The sequence below is a fragment of the Phaethon aethereus genome, assembly GCF_964289735.1.
Source record: "Phaethon aethereus genome assembly, chromosome: 1".
Taxonomy (NCBI): domain Eukaryota; kingdom Metazoa; phylum Chordata; class Aves; order Phaethontiformes; family Phaethontidae; genus Phaethon; species Phaethon aethereus.
In genome coordinates this window covers 69,849,675-69,870,830 of record NC_138575.1, presented here as the reverse complement: position 1 = coordinate 69,870,830, position 21,156 = coordinate 69,849,675, and the positions used below count along the sequence as shown (strand labels likewise).

Here is a 21,156-nt window from a genome sequence, read left to right as displayed (position 1 = left end):
GCCTTCCTGATGATAAATGATCAAGCAATTCAGTTCACTGATGGACAGGTACAGCAACACACACATCAGATCTAAGTCACTCTGGAGCCAGGGCTGTGTGAAAGCACTGGACCCCTGTAGTTGCATTCATGGATCATACCGAACAGATTCTATTCAGTTTCATCATCTGAAGTGGAAATCACCTCTCCTATTCTGAAATGTGCATAAAATTCTGTTTTGAAACCCGAGTCTTACATTTCTTCTGTGCCTAGTAAATAAAATGCTTGCGATTTTGTGTGCTGCTCCTGCATGTGGTGTTCTTTCAGACATTTTTGCTAGCATAATGACTAGTCTGATACTAGACACTATTATCACAATATCATATGAGTCAGAAGCATGAGACATGCTAGCTGGCAGGCTGCGTGTTACTGTGCAGCCAGAAGAAAAGCAAAGAATTGAAGTTAAAGAGTTTTGCCCTTAAAGTCAGCTTGTCAAACATGTAATTAAAGCTTTTACACCTCTTGAGTAGGGCATTGAGAATAGGTCAATTACCCCAAGCCAAAGAAACTGGCGTTTTATAGTGGCCTTGAAAGAATAGATTCCTAGTTTGCAAATACTTCTAGCATGCAGGAGAGTGAGGGACTGATAACAGCTTGAGCTAAGCTTAGTGTAGGCAGGTGTTATGCAAGCTTCCCTCACACAACTGTGTTAAAGCAAGTCATTCGTGACCTGGCGTAGCCCTGTTATTCTGCTCATCATTCTTCAAATAGCTAGATAATACACTTACATTTAGATCTGCACATCTGTAAGGATCCACGCAGCTCTGCCACTGCATCCTTGTTCTGATGTTTGTCCCTTCTGCTACTTCAGCCTACAGATTTTAGGGTAGTTGGCAACACCACCATCCCGATCTCCAGTGAATCCCATGTTACCTGTCCTTGGGTCCCCTACCAGACCTCTATAGTTTGCACTCAGAGGGACACGTCTGACTGCAGTCCTTCCTCAAGCCGACAAGCAGAGCGAGATGCATCATGCTGTGGTTTGTGAACTTTGTCAATGCAAATGAGGATGCGAGCAGCACTATGAACACCCATGGGCCCTAAAACTGAATTTGAATTCAAGCCTTAAGATCTGAAAGTCCAGTTCTCTATCTGTGGATTTATCTCTACAATCCTGCTAACTGAAGAGCTGCTGTAAACAGCAGGCACACTCAGTGCCACAGCTATTTTCAGTTCGGTTCCTCAGTTGGAAACATTTTCCTTCCCCTGCCACCTCCCCAGCCTTGATGTTGTTTATGAGATAACTGGGATGGAGAGACCTGCTTTTCTTCCCAGGAGCGAATACAACCAGAGGTTTTTATCCCGTTAGCAGACTGTCCTGGAGTGGATGGGAAGTTTCTTGCCCAACAAGCAGAAGCGAGCAGGCACAGAGCAAGAGCATGACTGCTGCTCCCTCAGAGCCGTGCTGGGGGTCCTGCTCCAAGCTTCCCAGGCTTCCCCCCAAAGTGCTGAAGAGGGCTGGGTGCCATTCACAACTCTCAGTTCTTCTCAGCTGCGCCGGCACTGGCTATCAGTTTGGTAACATATATACTAGTTCAGCTGTGTAACGCCGCCCAGACTCCTTGTCTCCGAGCTCTGCCGCAGGAACGTCACAGCCCCGCGGACCTACAGCTCACTGCGCTGCTCCCCTGCGCTGCCTTCACGACAGCAGGGTCAGCTTTCTAACCCCCTCTGCACTTAAAACCAAATACTCTTATCTTTGCCTTCTTGTGTGCTTGCTTGTGAATCGATTTAAGAAAGCGAGGGGCTACTCGAGCTACCTTGCAGCCAGGGGCAGGGGAGGTGGAGATACGACAGTCTCCCCGGGGGAGCTCTGCCAACGCACCTCCTGCCTCCCTCAGCCTGTCCTGGTCTCTTAGAGGCTTCCCGCTTTGACCCCTTCCCACACAGAGCTCTTGGTCTGGGACAAGGAATACAAGGTCTGGGCCTCGGAATACAAGGTCTGGGCCTCAGTATTTGTCTTCCTGCACATGAATCTTCAAGTTATAATGTAAAATACGTAATGGAAGAAAAAGAGATAGGTAGATAGGTCATGATGAATATACACTCAGACTGAGGGGGAAAGAAGCTCAGACCAGAACGAATTCTGTTACAGTTGGTCCTATCGCATTCTTCTATCTACCCAGAACACTTTTAAGACATTCGACTTACAAGATCCATATTGAATGTTCTAGCTGTGCTAAACTTTTCCTATATATCTTTGGACTAACCACACTCCGTTGCCTCTTTTGAGGCACTGGATGGCTTTTTTGACATCCCACCTGGGATACGCCCTTCCAACTATCACACCGCAAGAGTGCAAGCTCCAGCTGCTATACTTGATCTGTCAGTCCACAATGAACATCTTGGGTACCATGAACTGTCTAAATTGGCATTAAATGAATATTTTTAGGCAACTGAACCCCATCTGTACTAGCTTTGGTTTCCTGTAAAAAGGAAGCACATACACATACTTCTAATTTCTGTATATACAGTGCCAGACACACTGTGGCTTTGATCTTGGCTGGCATGACTGTAATACAACTAATTCTCACCCTCAACAGTTGTTTCTAACTCCAAACACATGCTCCATGTCCCTCAGCTACCATTACTGAACACCACAGCCTCTCTTCTGACAGTTTTTTATACCACACTAAAAAATCCTCAGGGTTTCAGCTGCTATTGGTCCTGCCCACCAATGCTTTCTTCTCAATAAAGACACCCTTAAGTCTACATCTGCAATGATAACTGATTTTCGAACACTGATTATGGGTCATTCTCACTGACTTCAGCAGGAAATGCTGAATGCTCCACAGTTTTAAAAACCACTGTATAAGTGCCCTTATAAAGATTTAAGAGCACTCTTTAGGCATCTACTTAAACAAAAAAATGACCTTGCTGTATAAATACTCAGCGTGGCGGTTTGTGGCATTTCTTTCTAAAATCTTCTGTGGAGATCCTGATACAGAGGCATAGAAGGCCTTCAATAACCACGGGAAATAAAGCATGTTCAATCTGTCAGAAGGTATGGCAATGGCAGTTTTCTCACAGACTGTTTCCTCTAATGTCCTTTCTTGAGAAGTTGAATCACAGCGTCAGTGGATAAACCTTGACAGCTTCAAGAAGTACTTCCCAACAGGGCAGATGGAGACTAATTTATTTGCACGAAGGTGTCCTCCCCAGCTATATAAACAATGGATTCTCTCCAAAGCCTTACCTTCAGAGATACTTCTCTGTAACATATTAGGACTATAAGAGGATACCTACATCAACGTAAGTCTCTCTTCCAGCAGACAAAACAGAGGTGTTATCTCACCAGACAGTCTTTGCCAGGGAAATAGCTTTTATAGTAGATAAACTTAATGCCCTATCAACATTAATGTCAGCCTCTGTATGCTGTAGCTGGTCACACATCACTGCTCTAGCAGCTCTCAGTGTAATGCTGTTTGCACTCCAGGTTACAAGAGTCAGGGAAAGGAAAAGCTGGAAAGAACTGTAAGTTGAACCACACAGGCCAGATCTTCAGTTACAAGAGCATGTACATGTTACATGTAGATCACCAGAAAACTTCTTCAGTCACAGAGGATCTCATAGGAAGAGTTTTTTCCCAGACATGAACTACAGCCAGCCTGGGAGCTTATCCAATTTAAATAGCTTTCGATGCCTGCAAGGGAGCGAGAAGAAAAATTGAGCCCGCAGGCAGGAATTAGCAGAGTTTTGGAGTTTGCTCTCCACACTGCCCTCCCTTCTTCCATGCAAAAGCGGCAGCAGTGGCACAGAGATTGGTAGATGCTCACTGCAGTGATCCTTTTAGGGTCAGTTAATTATCTCAGAGCTGTCACTATTCACCAACACTCACTCAAGAAGCTGGCTGCTGGAGTCAGACACATGCCTGAATTTGGCCCACCTTCCCCAAACTGAAGAGCTACTCTGCTCTACTTCCTAGAAATGCTTTTCCCACTTCACCAAACAGTATCAGGCCTTCTGATGCTATGTTGGAACAAATTACTGCAGAATTATAGATTGTAACATCGGCCACAGCTTTGTCCTGAGGCTTCCTGAATACCAGTAGCTTTTTCTTCTTTTGCTCTCCATTCAAACAAAGGAAACAAATTGTTTTCTCCATACTGTGTTTTGACATAAAACATAGGCTTGAGCTAAACTGCTTCTACATCTTGTTTGGTTAGATGGGATTTACCTACCCTCAGCAGTAACTATAAGCAGAGGAGAAAGGGGAAGAAGGTTTTCAAATGGCTGCTTTTTTTTTTTTTTTTAATAATCTTCCTTTCAGCCAGAAAGAGAGAAAAAGAAACTGGGAAGCTGTGAAATCTACAGAACAATGAACCTAAATGCTGCTTTTTGATAAAAGCTGCCTTGTTAAATTATATTACTAATAAAAACCAAACCTGTTGGTTAACTTACACAGTTAACCATCCATACATTCAAGGGAACAATAAAATTGTATCTATTAAAAGTGATTAAGATGGTGAATTCCCAGAGAGGGAACATAGTTCAAAACCACCCTGATCAAAACTGTAAATGCCTTACGTGATACAATCCAAGGTCAAAATTCTGGTCCAGAGGGCAGAAAATGGTGTGAGAGTCACTGGCACTGAGAGGGCGGTAACCTCTCATTGATTAGTCTTCCTGTGCCTTTTTCTTTAAATTAGACAAAAAAGCCTAGAACACCATTTCTCCTCGCTCCAAATATTAACCTGCATATGTATTTTAAAGAATCAGTGTTGTATATTAAGTGTTTCTAAGCATACCTTAAACCCCAAAGTTTTTCTGTTCACTTTGCTAACTAATTTTTTCCTAAGTATTTCATCTTTTCTCCTCTTGGAAATGGGGAGAAAGACAAAACAGTCAAGAATAAGGCCCTACTGCTTCCTTGCTTTTTCACTCACAATAAAAAAAAAAGCAAAATGTGAAAGAGCGTTGGGAGCGAAGTCTACTCTCAGTTTTCATTTTATTCCAATAGGAAAAGGTCAAATGTTGGCATCATAATTTTGTTGACATTGATGGAATACAGGGCAAAAGTGGAAGCAGAATCACCCTAAATGATCATTCATTAGTTACTTCAGCTGCACAGAAAGTTACACAACAGAAGTGAGACTTTTAAATGTCAGCTTTACTTTCCCTCACCTACAGCACTGAATGTCATTGCCCTAGGTACTCTGCTACCTCAGCTACCTACAGGGTCACTACGAAGCCTCACAAATGCTCTCTCATTCTATTCTATGTTGCTTTTCCTTTCTAGGATATAAAAGTCTATCTGGGTCTGATCCCACATTTCCTTAAGTATAGTTATGGAAGCAAAACACTTGTAGTGACAGCAGGTCATATTCGTGCCAGATACAACTGCATTTTAGCCAGTGGAATTACGCACTGGGCAAAGAGTGCTATTCAGTCCTGTCTTGTAGTCCTGTACAAGATTGTTCAGTCCTGTAAGCAATTTTGGATGTCGAATATCTCACGTTCTCCCGTTGGTGGATGACAGTTACACAACACTGAAGTCATGTGTGAGCACAGAGAAGGCTCTAGTGCATCAAGACCTCATATTGGGCAACATTTTCAAGTGCTGACACTTGCATGTTTTGTTACTGACCTCAGATGAAACAGATTGGGGCCCAAGTCCTTACCCAGGCAAAATCCCCAGCAGCTTCAGTAGGATTTTTGCCTAAGGACTGCAGGAGTGATTCAGCCCAATGTGAGAACTAATGTCCCAGAAGCTTTTTCTAGGCAGCATACTAATTATAGACTCAAGCTTGACATCTGTAGCACAAACCCATGCAGCATTTTGCAACCTGAGCTTCTCTGTGAAGAAGAGAACAACCACACAACGAAAACAAAGCTGACCTATCATTTACAAAGGCCTTTTATTAAGTATCTTTAAACTGTAGTATTTATATTGAGCAGTGTATGAGCTACTTCAAAAGATGTCAAGGTAGAAAAAGGCCACTGGGACTGTTTTCTATGGAGCATGCATTGGGCACAGCACATAGCTGGGAGTTGCTGTCAGTCCTGTGCAAGCAAACCATGTTTTGGAACCTCTGCATCTGAGTACATGGAGTTTTTTCCCCTAGAAGAAACTGGTGGTGCCCTGAACACCAAAAAGCACTTCTTTTGTCTCTCTGTCTCCAGGTGAAAGAGAATAAATCTATCACAGCTACTAAACTCCTTGTGAAACACTTGTTGGGTGCCTTTGTGAAATGCCTACAATTGTTGGCACTGCAGCTAATCTTTTCTTAGTTACCAGATGATTGTTTTCCACATCAGTGGACAATGATAAAAGTAGATGACATTGTGTTTTCCTCCTCTTTAGATGAGGTTTTGACAGATAATAAATCATTTTACAACACTGGCTTTTATTTCCTTGTAATTACGCATGGAAAGCAAAATGCAACCAGGTTGTATGACACCATTCTCAAATCACCAACTGGTATTGGAAGAACTAAACTGATAAAGGTTTCATTTTCCAGTCTGTGCCTCTTACAGCTTTTGCTTCAGTGATCTTAAATCCCATGTGAGCAGGCTGTGGGTTTTTTTAATTGCTTTTTGACAATAGGCAAAAATCCTCTAAAATATCAAGCTCTACATGCCCATCAAGGGGTGGTTGCCCATGTCCTTCGATGTGTATGTGATATACATGGGGACAAATTCTGTGGATGAAACCAGAATAAATCAGGGTGAACTGACTTTCTGTCAACAGACAAGTTCAAGTGTGTTTCAAGTGTGTTCTGAAAACAGCAGAAAAAAATTAACTCAGTATACCATCTTTTTGCTCATTGAGTAAGAGATGTGAGTTTTAAGACAGTGGTGATGAAGACTGAATTTAAAATAGACATCTTGTAAATATACTCTCTCTCATTTTCCCCTCTGCATCTTCCCTGTTAATTCCCTAGCTGTGCATTTCCCCATTAAATTTCATCACAGAGATGGAACAAGTTTTTTAGGCAACCCTGAAATTTTAGCCTGTAACCAAGTCTTTGAAAATCCCATTATGTACTTTCTACCTTAGACATTATCCCACAGCACCATTCTGTCTTTTCAGGCTGAAAGTAATAACCTACTTCCTTGTCAGTACACTAAGCATGTGATTCAGAGGCCACAAAGCAAGTTGACATATGAAATTACTAAATGTAAAAAATGAACAAGTTGGGATTCTTTTATCTTGGTATACTGATTAGATGTGTACACAAAAGTCTTTCTAGCCAACAGCTTCAAACCGCTAACTTTCCTGAAGGGTTGCACAGGATTTAGTGACAGCTTTCATTAAATTCAACGGAAAGTAATTGGTATATAGCCTCACTGAAATCAACGGAGTCTCCTGGTATATAAGTAGACTTTGCAAAAGGAAGTCAAGTCAACAGGAATTGGATAAATAAATTCTAAAAAGCCTGAACTTTTAGAGAAAGATGGTCATGCTTTTATGCCTGTTATGTAATAGAGTCAAACTACTGTTGGAGCTCTTGGGAATAAAACCCTGTTTGGATTGGAATTACTGAGGTTTCTGTTTCTAGAGGTCTTAAATTCTTCTATTCTCCTGTTTGAACCATCAGCTCTCCTGTTCTCATTTCTGGCCTGATGTTGAGCGGCACAAAGCGTTTCCATGACAGACACAGTTTTCCCAAAAGTTCTAATGGTGCAACAGGTCCCAATTTCTTCTAACAGTTTTACTTTTGCAGCTGAAAACTTCCTCCCTGTCTCAAAATAATTTACTTATAGGGAAAACTCTCATAAGCCTGTGATTAAATGCATTCTACTGCCTAGTCATAACTAGTGCTGCTCACAAGTAACACTGGTTGTAGAAGAGAGACAAAATCTGTGGTCCACCAAAAAGTTAGGTTGCAGTCAATTCCTTAGAGGCAGTGAACTCCAATATTAACAAACATTTCCAGAGGTCACTAAGGCACTATAATAATTGCTTTGGAGGTGAAGATTCAAGACTCTTTTTAAAAAGATTAGTCTTTTTACATATTTTAGAATGTGCCTGTATTTCTGTACTTTTTGTCTTCACTTGGGCACTTTCTATTCCCATTTTAACTGAAGCATAAATCTACATGTACAGTCAACATCCTTCCCACACCGTTCATTATTTAACGTACTACCTGAATTATTTCTATATGCTTTTGATAGGCAACACGTTGATTTGCACTGCTTTTTCTGCTGTGTTACATGAAAACCTGATTATCTACAGCCATCAGTCCCATTACAATAGAGCCCTGGAGTATGACTAGACTTTAAATTTTTGTAGGCTAAGCTACTTGCAAATCAGTTCTTGAATTTACAGTACTACCTTTGATATGACTTAACTGGAAGAATGAGTTGTCTTGAATCACAGAATGCCTTTGTTATCACATCCAGGCCAAGCAATGGACTCTGTTGCTCTTACGGACTCTTGACATTAATGTGGTCACACTCACATTGCAAACAGCAACACCAAATAGAACAGAAATAGAAGGAAAGAGAGGGAGGGTAAAATTTGAGCAGTCAGAAACATCAAATTACTTCTCCCTGCCCATTCACAGCTTTTTCCTGACCCCAGTGCAGTCAATGGGAGTTTTGCCAATTAATTTCAATAGGAGGAGAATCTGGGTTGGACTGAGGTTTCCTGCTTCTGCCCACAGCAACACAGATGCATTCCAGACCACTCTCAGGGAGAAAAAAAAAGGGGGGGGGGCAAATTCCCAGTTGCTGTGGCAACAGGAGGGATGGTTCTCTTTACTATCATGTAATTTTGAAATTCAGTAGCTGTTTTGTGCCATGACATGTGTTTCTCTCCTCCGTCAAATTAATGTTTTCTTCCCATGCAGAAGGCCCATCAGGGAAAGAGCATAGAAGAAAACCATCAACACAAACAGCCCCCAGAAGTCTTTTCACATTTCCCACCTCACATCTGCCATAATTGCAAAATCATGTTTGCAAACAACACTGAAAGATTGCCTTAAACATGTACTTCCCAAAACACAGAGAATGAATTCAGCCTGCTCTGTGAATGCCCCTCAATGCATGTGAGAGACAGCTGGTAATAAACTGCCTCAGAAGAATGCCAAGACCTCTGCTATGGAGAGCATCAGCTCTCCAATTGATTGTCCGACTTTGGCTGCGTTTATCTTGGTTTCTTGCCCTTTCCTCCACTAAGATGCTCACTGTTGTAGTCCTTGGACTTATGACCATTTCATTAAGGGCTGTAAACACCCAATGAGACTTAGGGCAAGGTTTGTCAGCTTCAGGAAAGCAGTGGCATATACAAAATATGATTGATGATGCCCTAAGGATTGGCACAGGCAGTCAAACCAAATGGGGATGCAAGTGAATTTCTCTTCCCTTCCACTTTGTGTTCTCTGTTTTACAGGAGGCAGTTCCTATGCTAACAGGCAGGCAGCCCTCCCTATACAGTAAGAAGAGAGCAGAACCTGCCTCTGCAGCTAGACAGAGAGGAGGCAGGAAACATATGCTTTGTGTTTGGGGTGATTCAGCCTAGGTGGACTACCTGGGTCAGAGCCCAGATGGTGTAAACTGGTGAACCCCAGAGTTTACATTAGCTGAGACTCTAGTTTAATAAGTGTATTTTAATTAAACCTCTGAACTCTTCTGATACTCTTTATAAAAAAATCCCAAACCTCCAAACAACCTCCAAGGGGAAACTGAGGAAGCAAAAGCTGATGTGACTTCTTTCAAGCAATGGTGTGAGTCACTGTCACAGATCAGGCAGGAACCCACATCTCCTGAGCATCAGTACAATGTAACTGATGCAAAGGCAACCCCTGAAGTTTATTGAGCTAAAACAACAGCTTAAGGAGGTCTGAACTGCCCTGTGCACTTCAGTGAATTGTTATCTGCAAGGCTGATACCTTGAAAGTCAACATTATTAATTAATTAATCGCTAAACGAAGTGTGCTGGAAAGGGGCAGTAACACTCTTCTGCGGAGTTCAGAACGTTGTACTAGAGACAGAAGGCAGTGAGCTTTGAAGAGCACTTGAGAGAAAAGCATACTGAAGCCACAGATGAGGCAACTGATCTCTTTCAGCAAGAACTAAACACAAGAAGACAAGGAAGACATTGGAGCCTCAATGATGCAATCTCAACATTGCCAGTAGGTGGGATTCAAATATCTTGGGGACATTCAAGCCAAAGGGATTCCTGAGGGCATTTACAGCTGTGCCATCTGTCCCTCGTAGTCAGAGTCTATTTTGTAGAAGGTTTTTGGAAGAGAATTAATACCATCTTTCTCCTTCAGTTTCACCCTCCTGGTGGTTGACTGCTGGCATGAATGCCAAAACATTCAACACACTCTGTCACTTACTCATGGTGCCTTTTCTGTTGTATTATCTTAAGCTGAGGCCATTAAGGGTCTCTACTCCTCAGTTTGATTTTTTTACAGTGTTCATGCAACCCATTTTCTAGCAAGACCTAGATCTAGCAAGCCCCAAGAGCAGTGCAGCTGGAATGTGAGTCCACTACAGGAGAGCAGACAGGCCTTGTCAGACCTGCTTAGTAAACTAGTCTCCAGCGCTTGAGTGGGTTGAAATGGTTCTGCAGAAGGTATGTTCATAGGCGGTAGGATAAGCAATACGTGGAATCACATAGGTAGGTACAGTAAGGAGTTTCTTCCCATGTGACATACAGGACAAATAAACATTTCAACCAATGAAGTGAGTATGACATCCTAGTAGAGGATGTCTGCAAGATATTTGGCTTTGAAAATACATTCTCACTTGCCATGTGAATAAAGATTGAAATTCAGAAATAGCAAGATATACAATAGAGCTTAAACAATATGGTACCTGCAACTGTGCAAAAGTAAATACAACAGCCTACTGGAAAAGAAAAATGAATGCGATTTAAGAAGCACAAAAGGCCAGAGTGTGAGGGAGACAGCTCTGCTAGGTGGGAGCATGCATCAAGGTATTTTTATTGGTTTCGGGGTGGGGGAGTGTTGCTCTTCACCGTCTATACCCAGAGGTTGTTTACATCCTCACCAGAGGATGGCAGCACAGAAACCCTTTACTTCCATAGTCAGCAAAGCCTGTGGCAGGACGACCAAGGTACGACCCAAGCACTGGGTAGTTACACCAAAGCTAGAAGAAGGATTAATTTGGCATTCATAGATGCAGGCCGCAGCTGCTAAGAAGAATACTACAATCAACAGCCTGCTCGAGAAGGGACACGTCAGAAGAATAGGCAAATAAACTTCACGGAGTGACCTGTTTGCTTGGTCTCTGCTATTCTCTTGTGCAGAGACTTTTGTTAGCATGACCATTGTCTCCAGTACATGGCCAAAATCAGCCCACAGCCTTCCTTCACATCCTGAGCAATTCCTCTCAACAAAGGCATAGTTCTACTGTTTAGCACTAGGCACTGCAGATGTCTGCTCCCAAGCCTGGTCTGTCATGTAACAAAAACGGATAATGTGACCCAAAGCCACAATGTCACAGAGAATGGCACGCTGTGTACGAGGGACTAGTCAGCAACCACTGCCCTTAGACCTGACATTTGGAACCAATGGCATTGAAGACAATGTATTCATTAATAATTTGGGAAAGAAATGGGTAACCAGTTAGTTTGCTTAAGAGTATGTAATTCTGACATTAACAGCCAACTGTGAGAAACCCTACACAAGTTGTCAGATGTAAGAGGACTAATTTTATAAACCATGTCTTACAAAACTCATCTTCTTAAACTGAAGAACAACGGAAAAGCTGAAGATACATTATTTTTCAGTTCTTAACATCACCACCCATAAAAGGAGCTTGTTAGCTCAAATGCGGATTGACTCCCACCTCACAGCACATGCAATGAATCTACATCTGACATATTCCACAACGCTTTTACCAAAGCAGCATTATTTTTTTGTTAATTAAAAAGGAAAAACTTTAGATCTGCTAGTAACCAAGGCAAGTTCTCATCACAGTACCTTACCACTATGGCTACACTTTTCTTTAGCAGGCATGAGTCTAAGAGGAAACGTGATAAATATGACCCAATTCCTGCTGAAGTCAAGGGAAAGTCTCCTGGTGACTTCAGTGGAGTTGTGTGTAACCCAGTCCTTGGTCTCCCCACACAGATGTCATGTGAGTATACCAGTCAGAGTCCAGTGTGGGAGTGTTGTTTTTGTTTTTTAAAAATAGTGAATACTGTCTACAAATAAATTAGAGACAAAAACAGACTTCACCTTCCATGTATTATATGCCACAGAGCAGCAAATTTTGGCCACATATAATAAATTAATTTCTGAGTGATTACTGAGGTTAAATTGTGAAACTAAGCTATATGCCCTATGAGGACACCAGCATACAAATCAAAATAACCTGATTTGGGGAAAGTCTGAGCAAGTCACTCTGGTGACACCTTCAATTCCGGATACCTAAGTATTATGGGTATAACCTGACATTAATGACCCCATGTTTTTTTTTCTAAAAAACCTAAAATGTTCTGGCAGCAACAGAGAGTAGTTCTTACTCCCGAAAAGATCATGAGCATCTGATACAAACCTTGCTTTTCTCTGTAGGTGCAACTTTCCCATGTCCAATCTTCCTGCTACTAGAATATGTGTTTCTGATTGGATCATCCCATGGATTTTGCTTGTTTGATAGGAAGGGTGATCTCTAGGGAAATGTTGCATGTCTTCTTTTCCAAAATCAAACTAGGAAAATGCACATTTCCATAATGAAACCTAAGAGTAGAGCCAGTGTCCACTAACTGTGTAAAGGTTCCAACTCTGACATTTCCAAGTGCACAACTTGTAATGATAACTGCTAGGTGTTTCTGAAGCGTTACACAGCCTGTATTTGTAAAAGAGGAGGTGGAAGGAGAAGTTTCAATGAAGGCAATGAAATGTAGGGAATCGCTGCTTTCTTCAAGCACTTCCTTCTTCAGAATTTCTAATAAGAAGAGATAGTTGGTGAATTCTCACTTCGCACAAACACCTTCTCAACTCCAGAACAGAAGAATAAGAGATAATTCTCTTACAAGAAATGTCTGAGAGCTTAATCCCAGCCTGGCAAAATCAAATAGAATTCCAACGATTTCAATGGAGTTACAGATGGCCCGCTTAACGTACAACAGGGTTGATTTGGCCCTTCTCCCATACTGTAGCACTGCTTTGCCTAGAAACCTTTGCTTTCAAAGTAATTAACCATGTGTAAACAGCTTGCAACACTGAACCACAATTAAATAAATGAATAGGAGACAGATGTATATTTTAAAACTTATCTCAGTAGTGGACAGCAAGTATTGATGTTTTCTCTGTTTAATATCAGGATCTTATGTCAGTATCACAGACAAGAAACTGAGGATCTGCAGAACAATATCAATTATTGTACACTTATTTCTCCCTTCCACAGTTTCCTACAGGCGTTAAACTGGAATTGTGCATAAGCATAGTGAAAGTCTCAGGAAGAACTTGTTCTTGTAAGCCATCTCAGCACTATGGCAGGTGGGCACGGGCTCTCTTGCTAAAAGCAGAGAATGACAGAAGAAAATTGCTTACTGTTTCGAGGCTTCTCCTCATCCATGCCTTCATCTTCATTTTCTGGGTCAATATCTTCTGCTTGAGTTATCCAGTCTAAGTATCCCTTCAGATCCTCCTCTAGCTGTTGTTTTTCCCGTAACTTCTGGAAATCGCCCCGAGCCTTAGCCTTCTCTCTTTCTTTGGAAAACTCCCTAGCAAGAGGGAGGGAGGGACAGGACACGGGTGGAGGGAAGGAAGAGATTGAAAAACAATGGGTTAGATTGATTTTCACTAGAAAGTCTCTACAACCTATGTAGCACATCCAGCTTTCTCTATTCTTTCAAGACAGACACGTGAATGGAGTATCCTTGCTAGATACACATGTAAAACAGCTGGAGTGTCCACATTTTTACCAATGCTTAGGAAAAGATGAATACCTTTTTTTAATCCTTTTATTCTCAACATTTGATTTACAATTGAAATAGTCACATAGGTAACGTTTATGTACAATACCATACAACTTCTAATATTCTTTACCACTTGATATGTTCCAACAGTTATCCATAAATATCTATATCAATAATGGTTAATTTAATGCAATGATGAACTGTTTGACAATAATCTGACATCTGGAGAGTGAGATGGTGGCTTTAATTTTTAGTCAGGTTTCATTCTGTCTTTAAGATCATATGTGTAATCACAACTAAATTGGGCTAATTGTAAGTGTAATTAACAGTACTCACAATTCTGTACACATTTAATTATGGGCAATTTCACCCACAGTACTGGACAATATATTTAAAAACTCAGACTTCAATGTTTTACTGCAGACTTTCAGTATTCAGGGATGTTATCTGACATGAAACTTATTTTTCAAATCTCAAGTTGGGTAGACAAACATGATAAATTATAGGTAGACAAAACTAATAGATTCTGCCAGACATCTGATAGTTTTATGAAAGACCACTATTGGGAATATAGGCTTAAAAAAAGAGGGCATAGGAACAAGAATTTCATGTTTCTTAATTCTGAACCTGGGTGCTTGCTTTGCTGCCTTCTTGGCTGTGGTGTTGTTTCTTCCTTTCTTTCAGAGACAACTATGCTGACCTACCTCTTTAGAGACTCTCCTGTGGTTCTAAACCACGTTTTAACACTTGTATTTTAAAAAGTAAGCTTAATGATTGTGAAAAGTGCTGGACCAAGAGTACTTAAGCATTAAGTTTTCTATCTGCTGAAGCATATCAGTACATAAGGCACACACAGCAGATAATATGGCCCACTATTTCTAGAAATGAGATGTAAAGTCATTCTCTCCAATGCATTATCCCTTACCCTTGCTGAAGACTGTCAGCCATTAGTGGACTTGTAAAAAAAAAAAACCTCCTCCTAATATTTGTCTTAGGTTTCCTCCTACAAAAACAAATAGGAAACCTACTATTAACTTTTGTGGGATAATATTAGGATTATGAAAATCCTACCCAAAATGTTAATGAGTGCCATGTGAAGTATCCTCAAGCAACTGAGAGGGAGGTGGGTTTCTAATAGCGATGGTGAAGTACTTCCCTCCTGTCTGGTCCAAAACTCACAGAAAGATTTCCACTGACTTTTCAGGCTCTGGATCAGGCTTTCAATATTATGAGCTGTGTGCAAAACAAGCACTGCAGCAGAACGGAAGTAGGATGATGCCTTCATTTCGAGTCAAAGTATGCGACAAAGTATGCTTGTGTGATCTTCACCCCTGTCACATTGCTGAGGGTTCAGCCCATGCCATAGGATTATGATAACAAAGGTGGAAATGAGGAAGAGAATCATTGGCTCCTCAGGTCTGAAGGCTGAGCACAGTCAACCATGGACCAAACTTAACCACAAGGCAGAAATAGCTATTGCAAGCATGGCAAAAATGAAAAATCAAATTTTCTCATGCTGGGAGCAATATTTTGCTATTTAAAATGTAAAACAAACAAACAAACAACCCCTCAACGATAATAATAAAAACTGTAGAAAGAATTTGAGAAAAATTCAATCAATAGCAGTTATATTTTCTACCTCAAAAACATCTTTCCTCTAGGTCTGATGCAGTGCCTTATCCAAATCAATGAATTAACTCTCAAAAAAAAAAAAAAAAAAAATCACTGAATGAATCTATTTATTATTAAACCTGTTTGATAAATCAGATCCCAATATTTCAATTGTTGGCTTCTAAACTGGTATTTTAGAATCTAAAGCAAATAAGTCCAATTTTGAAAGGAACTGAGCCCTCAACTCCAAGTGAGAATTATTTGTATTTGCATGGATATAACTTGCAAGGGGCTGTTTTAGAAACCAAAGTGGAAAAGATCATGAAACAGCCCAGTTTACAGAAAGTGAAATTCCTACTGTGCACTGGAGTGGATCATTTATGTTAGATGCATCTAAGCTACATGCCTACTTGGGTCTTTTCAGTCCCCACTTACTGTCTCTCCCAAATGGGGCTCAGGCTGGGGGGAGAGCTGACTAAACCACCGTGAGATTTTAGCATGGTATCTTTACACTGATCATCTGTATAGGAATGAATTTGTTACCTAGGTTTTTAATGGCACAACTGAAAATACTGAGATTGCCTAGTCTAAATGATCTGCAATTGCATGTCTCTTTCTTTTGTACAATGTATCATGCTCCACAACTCAGATGACTCTCCAAAGAAGACAACTTATTTAAATTATCTTAATTTCTATGCTCTACTAACATTAAACCATTGAGAACAGGTGGCTCAGGAAATTGCTAATGCAATTCAAACCACCTCCCGTGTGGAATGCCAGCCTGTACTCAGGCAAATGTGGTTCATGATCAAGAATTAGTATCAATGGTCATTTACCATCCCATGTGAAATGAGTTGGTGACCTCAGTCCAGTTCCTATTGCAGGCAGGTGTGCCCATTACCTCTGTCACCATCACAGCTGGCAATAAGAGGTCATTGTTTGCAGTTTCAGCAGGGAAGCCACGGACCAAATAAGCTTTCTGATGGAAGTACCATCTTGAGTCTGGAGGTGGCCTTCTCAAAAAAAGATTCCACTATCGTGTCAGGATAAGATTGATGGAGGCTTGCGGAACTACCAAGAAATCTGTCTCTTTTCAGTGAACAAGAAAACATCAGTTTAAGAGCCGGCAAATCTGGTTGTTTTTACCAGAATTCAGTTTGCTTCACTTTACTTCTCTCAGAAAATTATAAGATACATCTGCCAATGGGAATACCAAGAAGCAGAGTATTTTGGAGATATATTTTCTCTGTGTGAGGTTAGAGTGGGTCAAAACCATACATATAAACACCTAGCTCTATATCCTGTGCTGTTCCAGAATAAAATTTCTCTTGCCCACCCTGATGATGGAATATTGGTAATTTTTGTCTATACCTTATCTCAGTACGATTTCTCACATTTAGAGGAGTGTTGTAAAGTGAGCAAAACAGCAGAATTCTAGCAGTTCAAATCTCTTGTGTACTACTAAAAGTGCAGCACAAGGCTTCAAGCCTCATCCACCCTGAAAAGTACACCAAGGAATGGGAAGGGTTGGAAGAGGGGACAGAAGACTAGGAAAAAGTCCTGAAAGGTCACAAAAACTACTCCAGGAGGAGCTACAACCATAGCCAGCCTCCCATTCACTCTGATGTCTTCCTCAGCAGTAAGAGCATCAAAAGCAGCCAACTGGGTTTTCCAGGATGCTCTCAAAGCAGAAGAAATGGCTGTTCTCCTGCCCTCCATTTGCCCTAAGTGACTGCTTCTTTGGCCTGTGTCCTGGGATTTGGATCACTGCTAGGCAAAATATGAAAAAAAAGTGAATCTATATGCTTAGGCATGCAGGTCTGAAAGTTGAACCCACACTGCCACTTTTTTTCCTCACTAATTGACTGAAAGAGATAACACGCATGTTAACATCTCTGAAACTCAAGAGACCTCTAAGAGGGGTTTCACTGCACACAGAAATGGTGTGGAATCCTTTTGCCTGGGCTTGAGGAGGTCTACTATGTGATCTGCTGACTGGATATTTCTTTTGGAATACATGACTTTTATATTATGCTCAGTCAAGACAGGAAGAGGATTATCACATGAATACATGAATACTCTGCCGTACTATTTAGCTTAGCATGTGATGACTAAATTCACCAGAATGACCATGAATGTATGACATACCTGAGGAAAAACAAATTACAAATGAGCTCTTTAGGCAGAGCAGAACTCAGCATTTGATTTTGCAGGTGCAAGCAAGGTGTCTTTGTGAGTACAATTAATTACACTTACATATTCAGAAGTGATTAAAAAAACTAAGCTAGTCTGTCATTGACAAAGTCTACCTACACGACATGCTTGGTGAAGTTCCTGAAATAGATAAATGGGAAGAAATCAGAGATGCCCAGAATGGATATACAAAGATGCCCAGGGATGCCATGTTGTATCTACATAGAACAGACAGGTGGATCATCTACAGAGATCAGACTAATAGCAACAGCAAGTCTCTAAAAAAAAAGCTGAATCCGCAAAGTGAAGGTGCTTTGCAACTCAGCAGAATTTAGGACTGTTTTAGGAAGTTAATTGTTTAAGAACTGCTTATTTAGCCCCCCCAAAATTTAGAACATTTCTCCCATAACTTCTGTGGTTTTTTCATGGATGCAAATTCTTAAGTTTCTTTTTACTTTTCTCCAGTTGGGAAAAAATTTGCAGAAACAGTGCAGCTGTCATAACACTGTGAACACAGCCAGAAAGAGTGACTCACAGCTTAAACAAGGTGAACTTCATCTTTGATTTCAGTTCTCTCTACAGACTGTTTCCATCTCTGACCACTAACTGCGGTGGTCTAGCTGCAGTGTGTCAGGAGGTGGAAGATCCAGGCCCCAAAACACTTTCTTGAGTTGAAAAATGAGAGAGAGAGGAAATTCAATTTTTAATTATGTACAGACACAAATCTAAGCGTAGGTAACTGAATCAGCAGTGCTTCAACAGTATGCACTCCTCAGGGCTGGGCTCACAAGGCACCGTTTATCCAATCAGATACTATTTAATCTTTAACCACACTTGTCCTATACGGTCCTTGAGTGCACCTCTGAAAGAACAGATCACTTGCCATCCTCCACTACTGCTGACATCATTACCTACTGATCAGAGTATTCACGTGGAGAAACGAGGAGCTTACATTTTAAAATTGTGCATAGAGTATCACTCTCCAGATATCCAAACACAGACTATTGCCTGACACTTCATTATTGGGCATTTTTTTTTCCGCACTCCCATTACTGCTTGGAAACACTCCTCCTTGCAGCAGCTGTCTTAGCGGCATGTCTCCTTCAATGGAGTAATGAAGACAGTAGTAATACCTCCTGTAGATCTGCTATTACCTGTCTTTTTGCAGGACGCCCAATGGTGGATCTTCTCCAGTCCTACCACTGCCCCTTCCTATGTTGTTGGCCCAAGTACTGAGGACATAATTCCTGTGAGGCACCAAGTCCTCTTTCCTGCTCATAGATAATTTTCCATTTCTTATGATCAAAAGATAGGGAACTTCAGGGCTGCCTACTCAGGCAACAGGTACAGGCTCCAACAAAATTAATTTAGAGCTCATTAAAGGAGGCAGGATGTTAGAAACAAAGAAAAGGGGATGCATAAAAGTCCTCATACCATATTTATCCATGTACATAGAATGGCTGTAGGCACAGAGTCGTGCCCAAATATGGAATTAGAAGCCTAATTCTAGGAGATCTTTTGTTAAAAAATCTTGTGAGGAATGTTTGCTGGCTTGATTCCTCTAATTATGTGGCTCCCCAGGGAGAGTAAAGTTTTTAACTACTGGGGACAATATCAATTGTTTTTAATCAAAGCTACTAAAATGATGCTTTGCAGTGAGGGTTATACTGCAGAACTGAAATACAGCTAAATGTCTAGATGTCTTAGGAATGCTTAAACACTAGAAGGAATTCTCCTGCTTCTCTGTTCATCCTTAAAAAAGGTCAGAGGGAAATGATCTTTTCTCCTTGCATCATGTTAGGCTTGTAATCCGCACAATAAAGAAGATGTGCTTATTGAAGAAGAAACGTGCCCAAGACACTCTCCAGGGAAAATAGTCTCCCATTAGGCTTTAGAGATACTAAGCAGTGTGAAAATTTCTCATCTGAGAAGACATGATTTGGCAGGAATCTCATCCCACAAATGTGAAGAGATTTGTCTCATGCTCTCATATCTCCTTCAGTCCCACTGACTCTTCCAGAAATTTAACTATAATCCCCTTCTACAGTGAATAGTACGCTTTACCCACAGGGGAGCATAGCATTGTCCTCTTCCCACAGGGTACAGGTAGAGGTTTTCAGGTAGAGGAACATGCTACAGCCAAAAAGTTGTCTTGTATTCCTTTGATTTAGCCAAAAGACTCCTTCTGTACCATTAGGAGTGCCGTATTATGCTACTGGCACAGCAATAGCCTAGGCCTTCTATTAAGGTTCCTGAGATAAACCCACACCTGCCCATTGTTTTGGTAACCAGAGAGTAGGAATAGAAATACAAATTTTAAAAAATAAACAATAATAAAACATTTTCCTGGTACTGCTTACCCGCTAAGTACACCGAGAACCAAGTTAAGTACAAAAAATGACCCTATGATGATTAGTGTAACAAAATAGATCCAGGGCCAGTCCCTTCCTATGGCATCATTGACCTGGAAGAGTGGAATGATAATTAGTGAGACAAGCTCAGATTCTGAGCACTGCAAGGCTCCAGCCAAAGAGATCCCAAGTCACCAGCAGTAAGATTTTCAGTAGCCAGTTTTCCAGAAATTTATGAGAGGTTGACATTAGCGATTTTGAATGCCCTGAGGTTGAATTTCTTTGTCAGAGAATAACACCTCTTTTGTTACCTGTATTGTTATTTGCAATGTTTGATCATTTTGTCAAAATATTTGAGATCTGATGTGAGGCTTCCTTGGATTCAGATTTTTAATCCCTCTGAAAGAATCCTGGTGACAGGGAAGAACCCTTATTATGGAGTCTTGCCCTGTAGCATTGGAAAAAGGACACCAAAACTGTCAGCTTACCCGCTCAACACACCAAGAACCAGATTTAGAACGAAAAAGGATCCAAAGATGACCAGACTGACAAAATACACCCATGGTAACTCATAGCCCATAGCGTCCTGCATCTGGAAAGACGAAGGAAAGTTAGAAGACAGAGAGGGAAAGCAGAAATGATTAGGCAAAGGAACAGATGGAAAGGTTTGTAAACAGAGACTGTGGTTGGTTTATACATAATCATAGCAAGTGTTCCTGAATATTCTTTCTGATGTGACCACTCCTTTGACTGCTTTTTCCCTCTAGCTGTTTCCTTACAGGCAGTGATTAATATAGGCTGAGATATAACCATGTGCCATACTGGCATTTCTTTGGATGCTTAAAGTCGTGGACTGGCACTTTCTGGAATTTACTTACAACACCACAAGGGCCCATCAGATGACTTCTAAACTTCTAACTGCTGCACATATGTATGACACTCTGCTGCCAGTGAAAATATCGCTAGTTTTTTCTAAGCATTGCCACCGTGTGTTTTCAGATCACGTTTACTTCCCAAGGGTAGCACTGCTATACATACCTCTGAGAGAAGCATGTGGCAACTGTGGGCAAATACCGATCTTTCCCTGGCAATGCTCGGGTAACCTTCACAGTTATAGCAC

General features: G+C 41.1%; 1 protein-coding gene across 1 annotated transcript in view; it reads right to left on the bottom strand.

Moving 5' to 3' along the window:
- Positions 1 to 21,156, bottom strand: part of CACNA1C (calcium voltage-gated channel subunit alpha1 C) — a gene marked incomplete at its 5' end in the record, with an annotated part of 490,257 nt that overhangs the window by 126,806 nt on the left and 342,295 nt on the right. Inside the window, 2 exons of the mRNA XM_082008523.1 lie at positions 13,514 to 13,686; positions 20,046 to 20,149. Coding sequence (XP_081864649.1) covers positions 13,514 to 13,686; positions 20,046 to 20,149 — 277 coding nt within the window. The remainder of the gene's footprint in view (positions 1 to 13,513; positions 13,687 to 20,045; positions 20,150 to 21,156) is intronic.